This window comes from Bos indicus, chromosome 3 (assembly GCF_029378745.1).
Source record: "Bos indicus isolate NIAB-ARS_2022 breed Sahiwal x Tharparkar chromosome 3, NIAB-ARS_B.indTharparkar_mat_pri_1.0, whole genome shotgun sequence".
Lineage (NCBI taxonomy): Eukaryota > Metazoa > Chordata > Mammalia > Artiodactyla > Bovidae > Bos > Bos indicus.
The window spans coordinates 70,565,651-70,582,974 of record NC_091762.1 but is presented as its reverse complement, the minus strand read 5'-3'; the positions used below and the strand labels follow the sequence as shown (position 1 = coordinate 70,582,974).

Genomic DNA, 17,324 nt, shown 5'->3' with positions numbered 1-17,324 from the left:
GATTTTCCTGACCCAGGGATTGAACCCATGTCTCCTGCATTAGCAGGCAAATTCTTTACCACGCAGCCACCAGAGAAGCTCAGGAATTAGAATACAGTAAATTTATTGTGCAAGGGGTTTGCGTAGGTGCAAACTTCTCACCTTCAAGGTACTTGACAAAATGAAGTGGGATCAGGCGAGGCAGACAGATGGCGTAGGAGTTGAGCTCAAGCAGAGAGGGGAGATGAGTAGGAATTAAAGGCAAGAAAATTTTGAAACCCAGGTAAGATGGGAAAGAAAGAGAATAAGTTTAGGGACTTTTCAAAAATAAAAAGTTTGTCATTTGCTAGCAATTCTGAATAGGAAAGAAAACAGGAGACAGGTTGCCTTCTAAGCAATATTTACATTGTTCTAAAAGCTTTTAAGCTTTATAATATTGCCACATGTAGATTACAAGGATACAGAGACTTATATATGGAGATAGGGAAAAGAAAGTTGTCTTTGCAACCTTTTTTTCCCACTAGGAAATGTGAAATATATTATTCTATACCATGAAGATACGGTTTCAACATTTTACTAGGATATCATTAATAAAATTGAGTATACCTCTAACTTTGAAATAAGTGTGGCTTTGAATAAGAAATGCTTATTCTACCGTTGCTTGAAATCTAATATTTATGAAGACATTTAATCTCTGTGCACAAGGAGGAATACTCACACCAAACAGTAGTGGCATGCTAAATTCAAGAGCTCAGGCCTTAAAGCTTACACGCTAATGGGTTATTTAGTTTTCAAAATCTTAAGTTAATAACAACTGGCAATAAAGCCTGTTAAGATGCCTTTTGTTCTGAAGCTATTGTGTTGATTTTGAAGCCCCATTTGTTCTAAAATGATTGAAGTCGAGATCTCCACCTAGTGGATTTATAGGATTTAACAGATTTTATAGAAATGGCCTACTACCTCTGGAAATCTGTAATGTTTTTCCCTTTGAGAAATAACAGGTTTTAAAGACTTCTACTTAGGACCTAGCATAATTGTTAACAGAACAGTTGCAAATGGTTGAAACATGCCAATATGCATATCAGCTAGACTACAGTTAACAAAGCTCAATTTTTATTTTCATACCATAATTAGGAAAACAGATCAGGCACAAATATGAATATTATAATCATCTGTGTAGAAAGCAATATTGTAATACCACTAATTGAGATGTGTATAGTAATTTCCATAAAATAATCATCAAGTATAAATCTGCTCAAGCACTTTTTCCTATTTAATCTTTCATTTGCTTAAGGCTTTTTTTTTTTTTTTTTAATGTTTGCTTTCTTTTCCAGGATGAGGCCCAATTCTTCTTTCCCATTTCCCCATTCCTTAGAGATGCAAACTCAATTAATTGTGTCAAACATATCTTATGGCTTGATTTTTGTGTTATATTCAACTATGTACTTTTATTTTATTGATAACAAAGAGTCACTGAGGATTCTCCCTTCAAAATAATGCATTTGAAATGCATGCAAAGGCTGGGGGGTGTTTGTGTGTCTTTTTTAAGACAGCTGAAGTAGAAAAGGATTACTATTTGAGTTATTGTGTTCACTTTGTTCTGCCTCTAAAGGTGATGAATTAACATATTCAGCAGCTGGTGGATACAGTGTAGGTTTAGGAGCAGAGTTTTCAGCTTCATTTATTCTTCGAGGAATTAGAGGCACCTCATTTTCTGCCTCAAAACTAATGTCTTTTGACTCTGGTAATGTCTCCCCTGTCATTGCACCTTTTTTATGTGTACCTGTTATCATCTGTATCTGGTTGAATATTTTGAACTTCTTTCAAATAATGCATATTACTGTTAATTTTAAGATCTATTTCACTACAAGGTAGTCTATTTTGGGTTTCATGGGGACTCATCATTCTTAAATCTTTAGTTGCCTCAACAGAATCTGAATCAAAGAATACATGGTTTTCACTTTTTCCATTTTCCCAAGTTTGTTGCTTTTCGTCTCTGGTGCCATTTAAGGTCATCTGTGTGGTCCTAATTAACATACTAGAATCTGCCGTGCTTTCATCGAGCCTTTTTTTCTCATCTTTCCCTACTATTTTTATCTCCAGTGCTTCAGCTCCGTCATCTCTGGGCAATGCATTTATGCTGTCAATTCCTTTTTCACTACTATTGGTTAGAGGCCAGATGGCTTGAGTACTCAGAGAGGTACTGATATCCTTGGGAAGCATTATTCTATTTTGGTATGGAATAAAATTTGTCTTCATAAATGTTAAGTTGCCCTTGGATTGTGTCTGGGGAACAGGAGAGCAATCAAAAGTTTCTGTTTTAGGAAGTTTTGTTTCTACATCATTTCCCTCATCCATAACACAGCTTTCCACAATTGGATGTGATATTTTGGGTTTTGTCATAAATGTTTTCTCATTTCCAAGTTGTTCGTGACTTGAGAGTTGCTCTGTATGTTTTAAGGTTTGTTTTTGATTTAAAGTATGTTCCTCATAGGTGTCAGTCCTGCTGATTTGATTCCCTAGGGACATAGAAAACTGGCTTAGCTCACTGGTCTTCAATTTGTCCTGCTCCATGTGTTCAGTGGGCTCTGTTGCCCCTTGGTCAGTAGCCCCCCTAGAATGGTGGGATGATAAAACATCCCTTCCTATGTTTTCCAAAGTTGCTGGTAAATAACTTGGGATGCCCATTACGATGCAAGCTGTACCTCGCACATGCTCAGTTGAGAAGGAGGAGTGTGAATGCCCATGTTCAGCAACAGTGGGTGTGGGCTGAGTCAGTGTTGATGGGTCTCCATTGGGAATATGACCAGTAGGGTGACAGGTGCCTTCCATAGAGCTCTGGTTGGCCACAGACAAGTCGTTAGCACTGAGCAGAGAAGGCTTTTTCATGTTTTTTCTGTAATATGGGGTCTGCTTGGGGGCATGTTTGAGAGGCAGCCTCTTTGCAGTGAATTTAACATAGTTGTTACCTTCTGACTGTTGGCGAAAATCTGCAGAGGGCTCAAGGTTTACTCTGGCTTCTTTCTCAGAAGCTGTGGAGAATTTATCAGGAGGTAATGATGCTCGTTTGAGTTTCTTTGGGAGATCTGGCAAGGATTTTTCTGGATGGACTCTGACTTTTCTAAAAGGGCTTAAATTTAATTTTATTCTTAAATTTTGTGCTTTACTTTTCCCTTTGAAGTCAGCTGGATTGGTTCTCTTCTTTTTCAGAATCTGTGGATCAGTAAGCCCCTTTCCTCCTTTGTTTCTTTCACAAGGGTTGCTACATTTTTTGAGATCCAAGTTGGTCAGGTTACTTTCATTTTTCTGCTCTTTCCAATGGCTTGATGTTTTGGATGACATCACCAAACTATTTTTTTCTATTAAATCAGGATGATGGAAGCTAACCTTCTTAGGGGAATATGTTTTCTTGATTTTTGTTGATAACCCTGATAACTCCATGTTGTTCTCACTCAGGAGGAATTTTTCTATTGCTCTGTTAATTTGGATTTGCTCCTTCTTGGGCTTTGAATGTTTTCGACAATTTGGCTTCTTTTCTTTCATGTAATCTTGAAATTGATCACAGGGCACATATTTACAGATAAGAGAATTATTTGGCTGAAAATACCCAGGACTGCTCTGTGTTAACAGTCTACAAGGATCATCATATTTTGACCTGTGTTTTTGCAAGATCCTTTGTACAGAGTGTTCCTCAGGCTCACAAGGCTTGGATGATGAGCCTGTAATAAAATGTCTCTGCCTGTGAGGTTGTAAGCCATTGTCTCCTTTTTCCATTGGAGGCTGCCATGATTCATTTGTTAAATGCTTTTCAAGACTTCCTCTTGCCAAGGCTGAAGCCGATGTTGCATATCTTCTACTAAATGTGTCACTGCTGATATCTGCTGAACAATAAATGCAGGAATTTAGCACTGAGCATAGTTTTATTACCCCAACCAAACAGATGCTTAGAAACCTTATGAAAGGTACAAAAAGGACTCCTCCGATTATGGCAATTCTTGAATATTTCCTTAATATTTTAGCCAAATACTTAAGGGACATTTGGCAGTTTGGTGTGTTTGCAATGACACTCTTTATGGACACATTTTAATCAGTTGTGATTGATGCTGATGTAAAAGTTGTGGAATTAGAAATAAAAATATTCATAGTTGTAAATCTTTAGATTAGTTGTCAGTTAGGTTAGCTTTAAATATGAATAATGTTTAAATTCTTTCCAAATAGCTATAGTAACTTTTTCTTAACTCATTTACCACTTGGAACTAAATCATTAAGAAGAATGTAATACAATATTGAGTAACAGGTTTCAAGCAGATGATAACCTCAGCTGCTGCTGCTGCTGCTGCTAAGTCATTTCAGTCGTGTCCAACTCTGTGCGACCCCATAGACGGCAGCCCATCAGGCTCCCGGGTCCCTGGGATTCTCCAGGCAAGAACACTGGAGCAGGTTGCCATTTCCTTCTCCAATGCATGAAAGTGAAAAGTGAAAGTGAAGTCGCTCAGTCATGTCTGACTCTTAGCGACCCCATGGACTGCAGCCTACCAGGCTCCTCCGTCCATGGGATTTGCCAGGCAAGAGTACTGGAGTGGGGTGCCATTGCCTTCTCCGTAACCTCAGCAGCAACAGATATACTTGTGATATTACTGGCTCCATTCATGTGGAGTCCATATCTATTTTACTTCACTTAATAGTGTATTCACTAAATATTTGTTAAATGAATGTGTTTTGGACTGTGGCCTGGTCTGTGTTGAAGACTTTTAAATGGTTTGCATTAATATAATATTAATGAACCATGTTAAATAATGTTAATGACAAAAATAATAGTAATAGTTCACCATTGAGTATATACTAAGAGGTCAGCATTGTACAAAATAGCGTACATTCATTATTTCATTTAAGAGACCTGATCCATTGGATAAGTTCTATCATCCTATCACAGTTACAGAGAAAGAAACAAGTTTAGAGAAGTTGAATATTCTCCCCCAGTCATGTGTCAGCTAAATGATATGGGCAGAGTTTGACCCAGATCTATCTGATACTAAACCCTATCCTCTTCCACAATGCATATTAAGTTTAAAATTACATCTTATCAGTGTTCTTTCTCTGGGTCTGTGAAATTGTTTTATCCAAAGAAGTATTTCTTGGAGCGATAGAAAGAAACAGGTGAAATAGCCCCAGCTTGCATCCAATTCTAATCTAAGATCTGCCTTCAACATTCAGAATGACCTTGGAGAAGTCATTAACTCACTGTATATCAGGAGATTAGACTAGAAGGGAACTTTTGCAGTTATAAAATTATTCTGGGGAGAGAATTTCTAGCCTTTATCATATTCTAAGACAGCTCCATGGCTCAAAGATAAATATTAAAAGCTTTTGGACCAGATCATCTCCAAAGTCTCCTCTACCCCTGAAACACCGTAATTCTGTGTTTCTGACTTAGAAGGCCTAATCAGAGTGACATTGCCTCTTACAGACTTCTTTTTCAGAGTAGGTGTGGTCTTGACTGTTTTTCTCTTTTTCTGGATACAGTACAATGCCTGGCATGTAGAATTTCAAGTCTTTCTTAAAGTGATTGTGTTGATTTGACAAATCCGTTTTCTCTGTGTGAAACAAAAGACTGGGTTTTAAATGGTTAAGAGACAACATTCCCTTCAGTATAGGAGTTTCCCACAGAGATGCGAAGGCTCTCGACAAAGCTAAAAGGAAACATCTGCCTAAGGTATGATTTTATGGAAAGGTTAAGTGCTTATTCCTTTATAAAATAAAACTAATCGGATCGAGTTTCTACAGCAGATGTTTCCTTTCTTGGCCATTTCTCTTTTCAATCAAATCATGATGACCCCAAAACTGGTAAGAGCTGAAGTCTGAGGGATGCAGTGGCATAAATTCACACCCTACTTTATATCACATGTGAAACAATATACAATTTTATTTATCTCCAATTGTCCCTAAATCCTTAGGGCCAGATCCCCATGGTAAGAATTTCTTGGTGCAGCACCTCTGTCATTCATGTTCTGAGAGAAAGCTCTGCTTGTTGTAAACCAATTCAAATAAATGACAGGAACCTCTTTACAGAGCGGCTGTCAAAGTTTTCACCACTAAGCCTGAGAGCATTGCCTTACTATTCAGGGAGAAAAAGGAAGACATTTAATTCATTGCTTCCACCTAAATATTGACATCGCCCATGTACAGTGGGTAGTGTCACGGCCAGATTCACTTGGCTTCCAACATGGGACGATGAATTAAGTCCTGACTTTCCCTGAACTGGGAAGTTATCATCCCTGACAGCTCAGCAAGCATAGTGTGTGTCTTGACATCATTCCTGAAATGAATCACTAGCATTAGAAGGCCCATTCTTCTAACATGTCATGCTCTGGGAAGGTTGCTTACTGCAGAACTGGCATTAGAGCTCGACGGATGTTGGAACAGAAGCCAGTACTCGGCTTCCCATAAATCTTAACAGTGCTGCTGCTGCTGCTGCTAAGTCACTTCAGTCGTGTCCGACTCTGTGCGACCCCACAGATGGCAGCCCTCTAGGCTCCTCTGTCCCTGGGATTCTCCAGGCAAGAATACTGGAATGGGTTGCCATTTCCTTCTCCACTTAACAGTGCTATTGCTATTGAAAAGTCTTCTTTAAAAAAAAAAAAAAAAAATTTAGGTGTTGGGTCATGAAATTCACTTTCCAAGGGGTACAAGATGTACTCTCAGCTCCTGAGGGTTGGAAGCATCCATGTACACCTTACTGTAAACACACATGTGCATACATACACCCAAAAATGCACATCCAGTATCTTTAGGAGAAGAATAACCTAGTTCCATGGTGACTTCTATGGCATTACTCTTTCGAGGAAATCAAAAGCGATTTAAACCAAGTGGGACTTTTCAAGCAAGACAACTCACCTGTCATTCTTGTTACATGCTGTGGCAAAGTTTGAGGTTGGCCTTCCCCAGGCTCATGATTCCTCCACCCTTCAACTCTCTGTGGACAATATCTTGTAAGTAAGCCAGCTTCATTAAAAGCTGCCATATTCCCAGAAGGCTCTGAACATCCTGACTGCAGCAATCTGCCACCAAAGCAGAAGAAAGTGCTGTCTGCCCCATGGCCCTTCCCTTTCAGGTTTCTAAATGATCCGTCAAGGGCTGTGGAGCCAGAGGCCTGTACTGCTTGATGGCTGCTTTCCTGTGAAAGTGGCATTTCCTTTCCGGCCCCCACAATGGACATGACCTTTATCTCGTTTTCCTGAGTTAAGTGGCAGTTCCAGTATCCCTGAGCGTGGTAATTTCTTGCCTCATGATCACACAGGGATTCATTGAAGGTTCTGCAAGGAAGGTTTTCTGATGTGTGTTCATTTGCTTTGCCTTGTTGAAGTTTCCAGTTAAATACAACTAAACCTAGGCAAGTGAGACCAACAGCTCCTGTGACCAATGGAGAGACTATTAAAAGATAACATCATAGAAAGAAACATAAATCGTCAAATGTGAAATCCTTAAGTACCAAGGTTAATGGCTTAGAGGGCATTGAAATGGGTGGGTGATCTATCACCATGTGGAAAATATTCGTTCAGATAGAGGCTATTTAATCAACATTGTTCTGTTTTCCAATTTGGATCTTTCTTTGTATCTATTAAAAATTATAAGAAACAATACCATCTGGAATGTGTTTGACAGAAAAAGTTTTTTCACGGACTGAAATTCATTCAGATTAAAATAATTCCTACATGAACATTCTTTTCTGCCTAAGGGAACTGAAACTTCCATTTATTAATCCCATAGTTAATAAAAATAGACAATGTTTAGCATATACCCTGAAATTCTCATATGCAATAACCTCCTCCCCCAAAGAAAAAAAGATTCTACAAGCTATTGCCATATTTTAATCATCCCTAAAGATTTATCCCCTACCTCAGAATACATCATTGGCTCCTATTAGTATAAAGGTCAAACTCTTTGGCATTCAAGACTCTAATTTGGCCATAACCTTCCTTCCTAGCCTTATTTTTTAAATTATTTTTCACATTCAAGCACTATGCTTCAAACTCTTCAATTCATTAGTCTTAAAATGTCCTTCTAAGCCTTTGTGTATTCTCTTACTCATGGTTATAATACTTTCTCCTATCTCTGCTTATTTGAATTTTATTTATCCTTTAAAATCTAAACCAATACCTCATGGTTTCTTGATCGTTTTGCTATTTTTTTTTATCTTGCAAAGATCACCCCCTTCTATGAACTCCCACAATAAAATGATTGACATCTAATCTCAGAATTCCTGGTACTGTCATTTCATGTTCTCTGTAGGCTAGCTTATCATCTAAATATATTAGTAAAGGGCAGTATTTCTCAGACTCGAGTGCAGAGTCTAACCTCTTTCTGCCTCACAGTTTTTCATCTTGACAAATGGCACCCTCAGCCACCTAGATGCTCAAACCAAAGTCTCAGTTACACCCAGCTCTTCCTCTGACACAATAATTTCTTTTTCTTAGCACTTATAACAATGTAAAAGTTTTCTGTTCACTTATTCATTTGCTTGTTCACTGTCTGTCCTCCCCTGTTAGAATTAAGCACTCTGAGGAAATGGACTTTTTCAGTTTGACATTGTATCTCCAGTGACCACAACACTGGCAGAGAGGAGGCACTCCAGAAATATTTATTGAATACTCTTAAGTAAACAGAAAGAATTCTGTTTTATGAATTCTAATAATGAAAAGCAGAGTGATCTAATCTCACAAATCTCCAGAACAGTAATCAGGAGAACATGTTGTCAGTATAGACTGAGTTTGGAGCTCTGTGTTCTACATCCAGCTTTATCTATAACTTGCTGTGTGACCTTGAGCAAGTCAGTTGCCCTGTAAACTCAGTTCCCTGACTCTGGAGATAATGGCAATGAATGAGATGTTATCAGCTTTCTAGACTCCTTGATAGCACTTTGCCTGGTTCTGTCTATGGCAGATAACTTTAGTGAAAATGTGATGATATTTCTTTAAACTTTCAAGAAAAGAGAAGGTATCAAGCATAGTTGTTTCATTTTTTCTGTTAAAGATGAAGATTAACCAAATAGAATAGCACTTTCTGGTAAAAAAAAAAAAAAAATCAAAAACAAAAATCTGCTAACCTTTGTGTAGCTTACCATATCTTAATGTTTTGCACCCCATTTTAATTTATTTAACATCAATACACTCTTGGAGAATGTTATAACATATTGAGATAATGAAATCTCTAATAAAAACACAATATTTTTTTTTTTTTTAAGTAGTAGCCGAAGTTAGGTCAGAACATTTTAATTGCAAGATCTTATAGTCTGGGCTATTCCAAATAAAAGTTTTGATTTTTAGATGTCAAAAGTATGAAAATAATAAAATTTTAGACACATCTCTATATCTCTTACTTTCTAAGTAAGAAAGCTTAGGATTCAAAGCTCTGTCCTGATGCTTTTCTTGGGCACATTTTCTAACCTCTCTAAGCCTTATTGTTTCTTTTCTATCAAACAGGAATAATTAATACCACTCAGAGATAAAGTGAGACAATATATGTGACATGTTTAACACAGTTCTTTGACATAGTGAGATTCAGTGAGTGGTCATTGTTATGTATTATTGCGGTTATAATTGTTGGTGCTACCAAAGTAGGCTTTGTATTGTTCTATTAGATCCTAGAAGCCTCAGCTATTAGGGAGAAAAGTCCAAAACAGATTACTAAGAGAATACTTTGTATGACTGATGCAGTTACTAAACCATAATAAAGGAAGAAAAGGCCTCAATTTTATTAAACAGATGATTCAGCCATTGAAACGAAAGTACATATAATTTGATTATGGGATAAAGTTTCTCTGTAATTGTGTCCAAACAGTGAGGAACCACTCACTCTCCCACTATTGATGCTAGAGCTATGTCTGTATCATGTTACCACTCAGGTATGGTCACTCACTATTAGTACAGAGAGCAAAAGCAGCGAATGAAGCTTGTAGGCAGTTTGAACCTGCTGTCAAGAAGATGGCTGAATTTTCATTGCCATGGGCATTGTTGCTATTTTTTAATTTTTTAAAAAGTATTCTAACAATCCTTCTGAGTTAGAAAAATGCAATATTAATGATAAAAATCTCATCGAAGTATTGGCAATGTTACAGCTTCATGAAAGCTTTCTTGTTTATCCTCTAGTTCACAGAATAGGAAGGGTTAGGTGCCAATTAGCCACTTATTGGTTTAAATTCACGGGATATGATTTTATATATTCTTTGGAATTGTGATGATTTATCTATAGTCAAAGAAGAAAATAAAATCAGAGGCCAAATTTTAGTTCTAAGTCTTCTTCCCACAATCTAGAGATATAGATTATTGATCACACTTTTGCTTTAGGAAAAGTAGCACCTTAAAAGGAGTAAATTAATATCAAAAGTCAAGAGTTGTCTTAAAGATGAATCTCTCTTAAAAACAGCATCTGTAATAGTTAATCAATGAAGGGTACATTTTTCTGGTAATTTCACATGCTATAACTTAACAGGCATATAATAATATTTATAAAGTTTAGCTTCCTATCATTTTGATAAAACCTTTGGAATCTTCCAGAATTTTTATGTATCTCTACACTAATGCAGAGTTGTTAACTTGGCAAAATCTTTTCTAAAAATATATATCAAAAATACCTAGGAGATACTAAAAATTGTATCTATTGTAATATTTCCAAAGCAACCTCCTACAAAATACAAGTTCAATGAAAATTTCCTCTGTGGGGGAAAAAAAGGTTAATGGTCAAATAAGTCTGAGAAATGCTCCACAGTATATCTTCCTCTTAGAGACTCATAATGTTTATTAGAAAAATGAAAGATACAAGAAATGCTGTGGTAAAGAAGCCTATTTCACTTTAATCCAGCATTGCTCAAATCTATTTGAACCTGACAACATATTGCTTATATGGGTATCTCTTGGTATTTTTATTGGAATGTCTATTAATTTTCCTCTTGAAGTAGGATTCTATGATAAGAAACACATTTAAGGAAAAACTCTGTTGCCCTAGTGTTTTTGCCTTTTGTAGTAAATTGTTTCTTAGCACATAAAATTACTGAGATGGTTACACATTTTCTAAAACAATTTATCTTTCTGAAAGGACTTGAACTCACTTTCAAGTGAATTTGATTACTGCTGGTGGTCATTTCAGTGTCTAGACCTGATACTGGTTTCCATCTATCCTGATTAAAAGTATAAGTGTCAAGAGCTAAAAATCCCCCAAACACACTCACACACTTTTCATCACCATGGTACCCACAAATACAAAGGATCTTACCATGCACTGAAAGCATACAAACATCTAGATAACTCAACAAATCTCACGCATGTTTGGTCTTTGACTAATCACAATGAAACATTACACTATATCATAATGATATATAATGAGATGTAATGATGAATAGTTTAAAAAATTTAAAACAACTATAGAAAAATTAAAGGGTTGGATGGTATCCTTTCCTTAGTTGGGAGTGGGTGTGGTAATGGGCCAAGTATATGAACAAGTTAGATAAACAGAAATCTTTAAAAAATTCAAAATCCCCAAATGGATGGAAACCAAGGCACAGAGCAGCTAAATAATTTGCCCAAGTCACACAGCAAGTAAGAGCAGAACCAAATTTCCAACCTGGGTAACCTAACTGTGGAGTTCATGCCCTTAATCATCACTTATTTATTTTTGTTTAGTCCCTAGACATGTCTGACTCTTTTGTGACCCCTTGGACTGTAGCCCACCAGGCTCCTCTGTCCATGGGATTTCCCAGGCAAAAATACTATAGTGGGTTATTATTTCCTTCTCCAGGGGCTCTTCACAACCCAGGGATCAAACTTACATCTCCTGCATTAGCAGGTGGATTCTTTACCACTGAGCCAGGAGGGAAGCCCAATCATCACTTATACAAGCGCTATAAAGCAGGACACACTGGATTGTCATTATAGCCTCCCCGTGTCCTTGGTAAAGCCCACTGATTCTTACTACCACAGACAGGCACACAGATATGAGTGCCTTGAAGAAAGAGACTAGGTCTCATGGCTTTTTGAAACCCCTAATATCTTAATGAATGTATCAGTACGTATCAGTAATGGATGACTGAAATATAGGGTATTCCTTCATTACACACAATTAAACTAAAGTCTGAACAGCAAAGTACTGAAGATCGCAGTGCTAGTTATACCAGGACCAGAGTTCTTGGGACTTCTCAGGTGGCGCTAGTGGTAAAGAACCTGCCTGCCAATGTGGAGAAGTAAGAGATGCCAGTTTGATCTCTGGATTGGGATGATCCCCTGGAGGAGGAAATGGCAACCCACTCCAGTATTCTTACCAGGAGAATGCATGGACAGAGGAGCCTGGTGGGCAATGATCCACAGGGTCGCAAAGAGTCAGACAGGACTGAAGCGACTTAGCACACACCCACACATCGACACAGAGCTCTTGAATTCTGGCTCAAGGCCCTTTCCTCTGTGTTAGACAGTTTCTTTGCAACAGGAAATGTTTGCAACCTATGCCAAATCAGCTAGCATCTTCCCACACTAATGACAATGTCTGTCTTCTACAAGCTCTGAAAAGGCTCCCCAGTTGCCAGAGAAAGACATCATTTAGTGAATTTCAAGAATATGGAGAAGAGCTGGGTACACTTCTCCCTGTCATACCTGCAAAGCCAAGGACAGTCAGCAGGGCCACATCCTGCCCTGGGAAGAGGGGACTTCTGTCCTTTAGAACCAGAGTGAGGTTGGCAGCCTTAGAATCACAGTTGGTCTCAGACAGCCTTAGTACACTGTTGGTAGTGGCTGCAGCCATGGTGGACGGCTGACAACTTAGGTCCTTGGCGCTCCTGAGCGTGCGAGCAGAAGACTTTATGTAGTTTCTTAAGAATTGGGCAAGCGAGTAGAGAGCACAAGTGCAGTTCCACTGGTTCTTATCTAAACTCAGATGGATTAACTGCTTCAGGGGAGTAAAAACATCAGGCATGTGGGCCAACTTATTTCGAAAAAGGTCTACTTCCTGTAGTTGAGGCAGGGGCCTGAAGGCATCTTTCCCAATAAAGGAAATAAAATTGTTAGATAAATCCAGATGCCTGAGACTCTGGAGATGTGTGCCTCCAAAAGAACTGTCCGTCAGATTAGTGATCTGATTCCCATCCAGCTGGAGCCGGCTCAGGCCCCTGGTGTTTCGGAACCAAGACCCTTGCAGGGTGTGGAGGACGTTGTGGCTGAGCACCAGCACCTGCAGTCTGCGAAGCTTGCTGAAGGTGTGATCGGTGAGTGAAGAGCTGGATATTCAGTTGTGCCCCAGCAACAACGACTGCAACTTTGAAAGGCTGTGCAAGGCATTTTCCCGAACATCCTCGATGCCATTTCTGCTCAAAGAGAGCAGGGCGAGATTAAACAAGAGGGACAGATTTGTACTCTATAGAGGAGAGATATCCATCAGTGATGATTAAAACCCTCGTGGTCACAGGGGCTGCTGTGGGGAAGAAAAGCACAGACTAGAAGCAAGTACACACACGTGGGAGGGGAGCACCGCGGAGAGCAGAGATAATCAATACCCTCTGAGCAATCTTATCACCTGGGTAAGAACAATAAACAAAATGAAAATGATCCTCTGATTTCTCATTTTAAGGGGAAGGCAGCTCTTTATCAGAATGATGGATTTTTATATTTTTTGTTACCATGACATGTTTATTTGAGAAACCTAAACCCATCTGTTCCTTTAGATGTCAAATTTAATTCATTGTTTGAGATTATCATCATGAATTTTTTTTTTTTTTTTGAAAGTGGCTTCTCAGGCTTTCTGTCTGTGAAGCTGTGTACCAACCTACTCTAGCCCTGCTGGCCCAAGGCAGATTCAGTCAGGAGCTGAGCCTGTGTCTGAGTTCCTAACCAGTTTTCTGCAAGCAATGTATATTTATACTGTAAAGCCAGTCATATTTTTTCTCAAACATAAAGGTGTGGGTTGGGGTGGGGGAAGTGAGAAGGAGTGCTGGTTTCTGCTTTTTAGCTTCAGGCTAAAAGTCGGCAACTTGGTAAGGATCTATATTCTCTCCAGACAAGCCGAGGATCTGTCAGTGGGGTTCTCATTATAGTCTGGGCCATCCTGGCCTCCTGTCTAATATCTGTTCCCTCCAATGAAGTCCATCATGTGATGACAGGTGGTACTCAGGGCTTCCAACTGTTAAATCCCTTCACCATAATCACCCCAGAGCTATCACTGCTCTGTCATTAGAAATCAAAGCATTTTAACTCAATAAAGATGTATTATAATCAAGAGTTATTGTAACACATCTTTATCATGCTAAAATTGTTTTGACTGCCAATGACAGTGTCATAAGGATGGAAGAGTCCATTGTCCCAGGGAGGTCTACAGGTGATATTTGAACAATCAGCCATGGGGGAAGCAAATCAGAATTCCCTTATGAAATTCAGACTATAGCATTGAAACAAAGAGAGGAAAAAAGAATGTAAAAGACAAAAGATTTCCACAGCGCCTTCTTTTGGAAGAATTGCTCTCATTTCTGTAGCAGTAGCAAGTCTATGTCATGGGGTTTTGTTTGGCAGGGTGGGGGTGCTGTTTTTTAGAATTTATTACTGATTATTTGAATTCTGTTAATTCTGGCCAGGCTGGCATTTTGTTTCTTTCATTATTGTTTTTGATATGGATTGAGAGAGGGTTTTTTTTGGTTTTTGTTTTTTTAAGAATCCTCAGTCCCCTAGAGATTTCTGACTCTGAGGGAGCAAGCTATTGTTTCTGTCAGTTACTTCTTGTCTAGGACCAGACAGGCTCCATTCACAAGTCATCCATTTACTTCTCTGTGTTTATGAAATCTAACTTCACAAATGTGGCATTCTGTAAATGAGAAGGAAGATATAAAGGTGCAGTATGTAGATGAGCAATATTTGTTTCTTACAGACATCAGCTATCTCTGATCAAAAAAAAAAAAATGTAGTGAAGTTTATTTGAGTGGATGGGAATTTAGTGTTTTTAAAGTGTTTTCTACACAGACTGGAAACAGTGTACGACCAACTAGCCTTGAAACTGTCTCTTCCCTGTCAGGAAGGACAATGCTATTTTCCTCTTAATTCTCATGGAGTCATAGGATTTTAGAAATGAAAGAACTCATTTTCTTCTACTCCATCTTAGATTTTTTTCTGAAGTTTTTCGATTGGCAGAGTTTATAGCTTGTTTATCTCTTCTTGGATATAAGGATGTAAATCACATTCTCCTCAAATTTGTTAATAAGGTATCTTATTAAATTGTTGACTTAAGCAAGCAATATGTAATGAATACAGGCAGTGTATCTTGTTAGCATTTCTACAGCTCATTTACCACCAATAAAAAAAGACTACACTTGCAAAATTAGATGCACTTTGATAATAATCTGTTTTCCTGGTACATCACTTAATCTTACTAATACTGAACAATTGCAGTTCAGGTTTCTGATTCATTGATATTCCTTTCACCCTGTGGTAGGTTTCAAATCTGCACAAAGTATGGACAAAATATAATTAAAGTGATCTATTTTTTTCATTTATTAAATAAGTGTGCAACTGACTGAAATGATGGTATTCTTTTGTGATAGCAAGATATCTCAATTACCTCTAAAGGTCTTAACATAGTTTTGGTTGAGACCACCAGGAACTAATAGGAAAGTAAAATAATATTATCAATATATAGTTACTAAAGAAGGCTTGCTCTTTAAAAATGTTTACCTCTTTCAGGCTGAGCCCAGAGATGAGGCAGGACAAAGAAGAGCATAGTAATGAATTTTCCAAGTACACTGAACACTGATTTTTAGAGTGATCGGTTTTATTACCTACTATATAGGTTAGTTGGTGACAGAGAGTTGCATCTTTGGTGCACACCGCACACGACGCAGGGCAGGCTACCACCAGCTGCAGCATGATGGCAAAGACTATGAGCCATCCACCTGAAAGGAAAGTAGAGGCCAATGCATGTCATAATGTCAGCATTTATTATCCAAGGATTTCAGTACATTCAGTTCAGGAGGCATTTTGGTGATTTCTCCTTTCTAATGAGCAACGTGAGTTCTCATATGGTGCCAGATAAATGGCAAGAATCCTTAATCTGAATAGAATTTAAACTGAACCATTATAAGGAACAAGGATATATTGGACAGTGCAAAGAAATATAGCTATGATTTGTAATAACTTTATTTGTAAATGTATTTATTTTAATTGAAGGCTAATTACTTTACAATATTGTGGTGGTTTTTGCCATACATTGACATGAATCAGCCACAGGTGTACATGTGTCCCCCATCCCGAATGCCCCTCCCACCTCCCTCCCCATCCCATCCCTCTGCTTGTTCCAGTGCATCGGCTTTGAGTGCCCTGTTTCATGCATCAAACTTGGACTGGTCACCTATTTCACATCTGGTAATATACATGTTTCAATGCTATTCTCTCAAATCATCCTACCCTTGCCTTCTCCCACAGAGTCCAAAAGTCTTTTCTTTATATCTCTGCTGCTTCTGTTGTCTTGCATATAGGGTCGTCATTACCATCTGTCTAAATTCCATATATATGCATTAATATATTGATTTGGTGTTTTTCTTTCTGACTTACCTCACTCTGTATAATAGGCTCCAGTTTCATCCACCTCATTAGAACTGATTCAAGTGGAGTAATATTCCATCATGTGTATGCACTGTGTAATAACTTTAAATGGAGTACAATCTTGGGCTTCCCAGGTGGATCTAGTGCTAAAGAACCTGCCTTCCAATTCAAGAAACATAAGAAACATGGGTTCGATCCCTGGGTTGGGAAGATCCCCTGGAGAAGGAAATGGCAGCTCACTCCAGTATTCTTGCCTGAGGATCCCCATGAACAGAGGAACCTGGTGGGCTATAGACCATGGGGTCACAAAGAGTTGGACATGACTGAAGTGACTGAGCACAAGTAGTTGCTTTACAATTCTGTACATAAAGTGAATCATCTGTATGTATACATATATCCCTTCCATCTTGGCACTCCCTCCCATTCGCATCCCACCCACCTGGGTCATCACAGAGCACTCAGCTGACCTCCCTGTGCTATACAGCAAGTTCCCACTAGCTATCTCTTTTACATGTTAGTGTGTATCTATCAATGCTACTCTCATCCCACCCTTCCTTTCCCCCACTGTGGCCACCTGTCTGTTCTCTACATCTGCATTTCTATCACTATTTTGTACACCTAAAACTAATATAATATTGTAAATCAACTGTGCTTCAATAAATACATATTCAGTTCAGTTCAGTTGCTCAGTCGTGTCCAACTCTTTGCAACCCCATGGACCACAGCATGCCAGGCATCCCTGTCCATCACCAACTCGCGGAACTTACTCAAACTCATGTCCAC

At 38.5% G+C, this 17,324-nt stretch overlaps 1 protein-coding gene across 1 annotated transcript; it reads right to left on the bottom strand.

Annotated features, from left to right (window-relative positions):
- Window positions 1–1,016: 1,016 nt before the first annotated feature.
- On the bottom strand, window positions 1,017–15,883 carry LRRC53 (leucine rich repeat containing 53). Its single transcript, XM_070781101.1, is given in 6 exon segments — window positions 1,017–1,769; window positions 1,771–3,857; window positions 6,874–7,389; window positions 12,618–13,372; window positions 13,374–13,431; window positions 15,779–15,883. Coding segments are annotated over 6 exon segments (3,750 nt in total). The 5' UTR covers window positions 15,867–15,883; the 3' UTR covers window positions 1,017–1,523.
- Window positions 15,884–17,324: the final 1,441 nt, after the last annotated feature.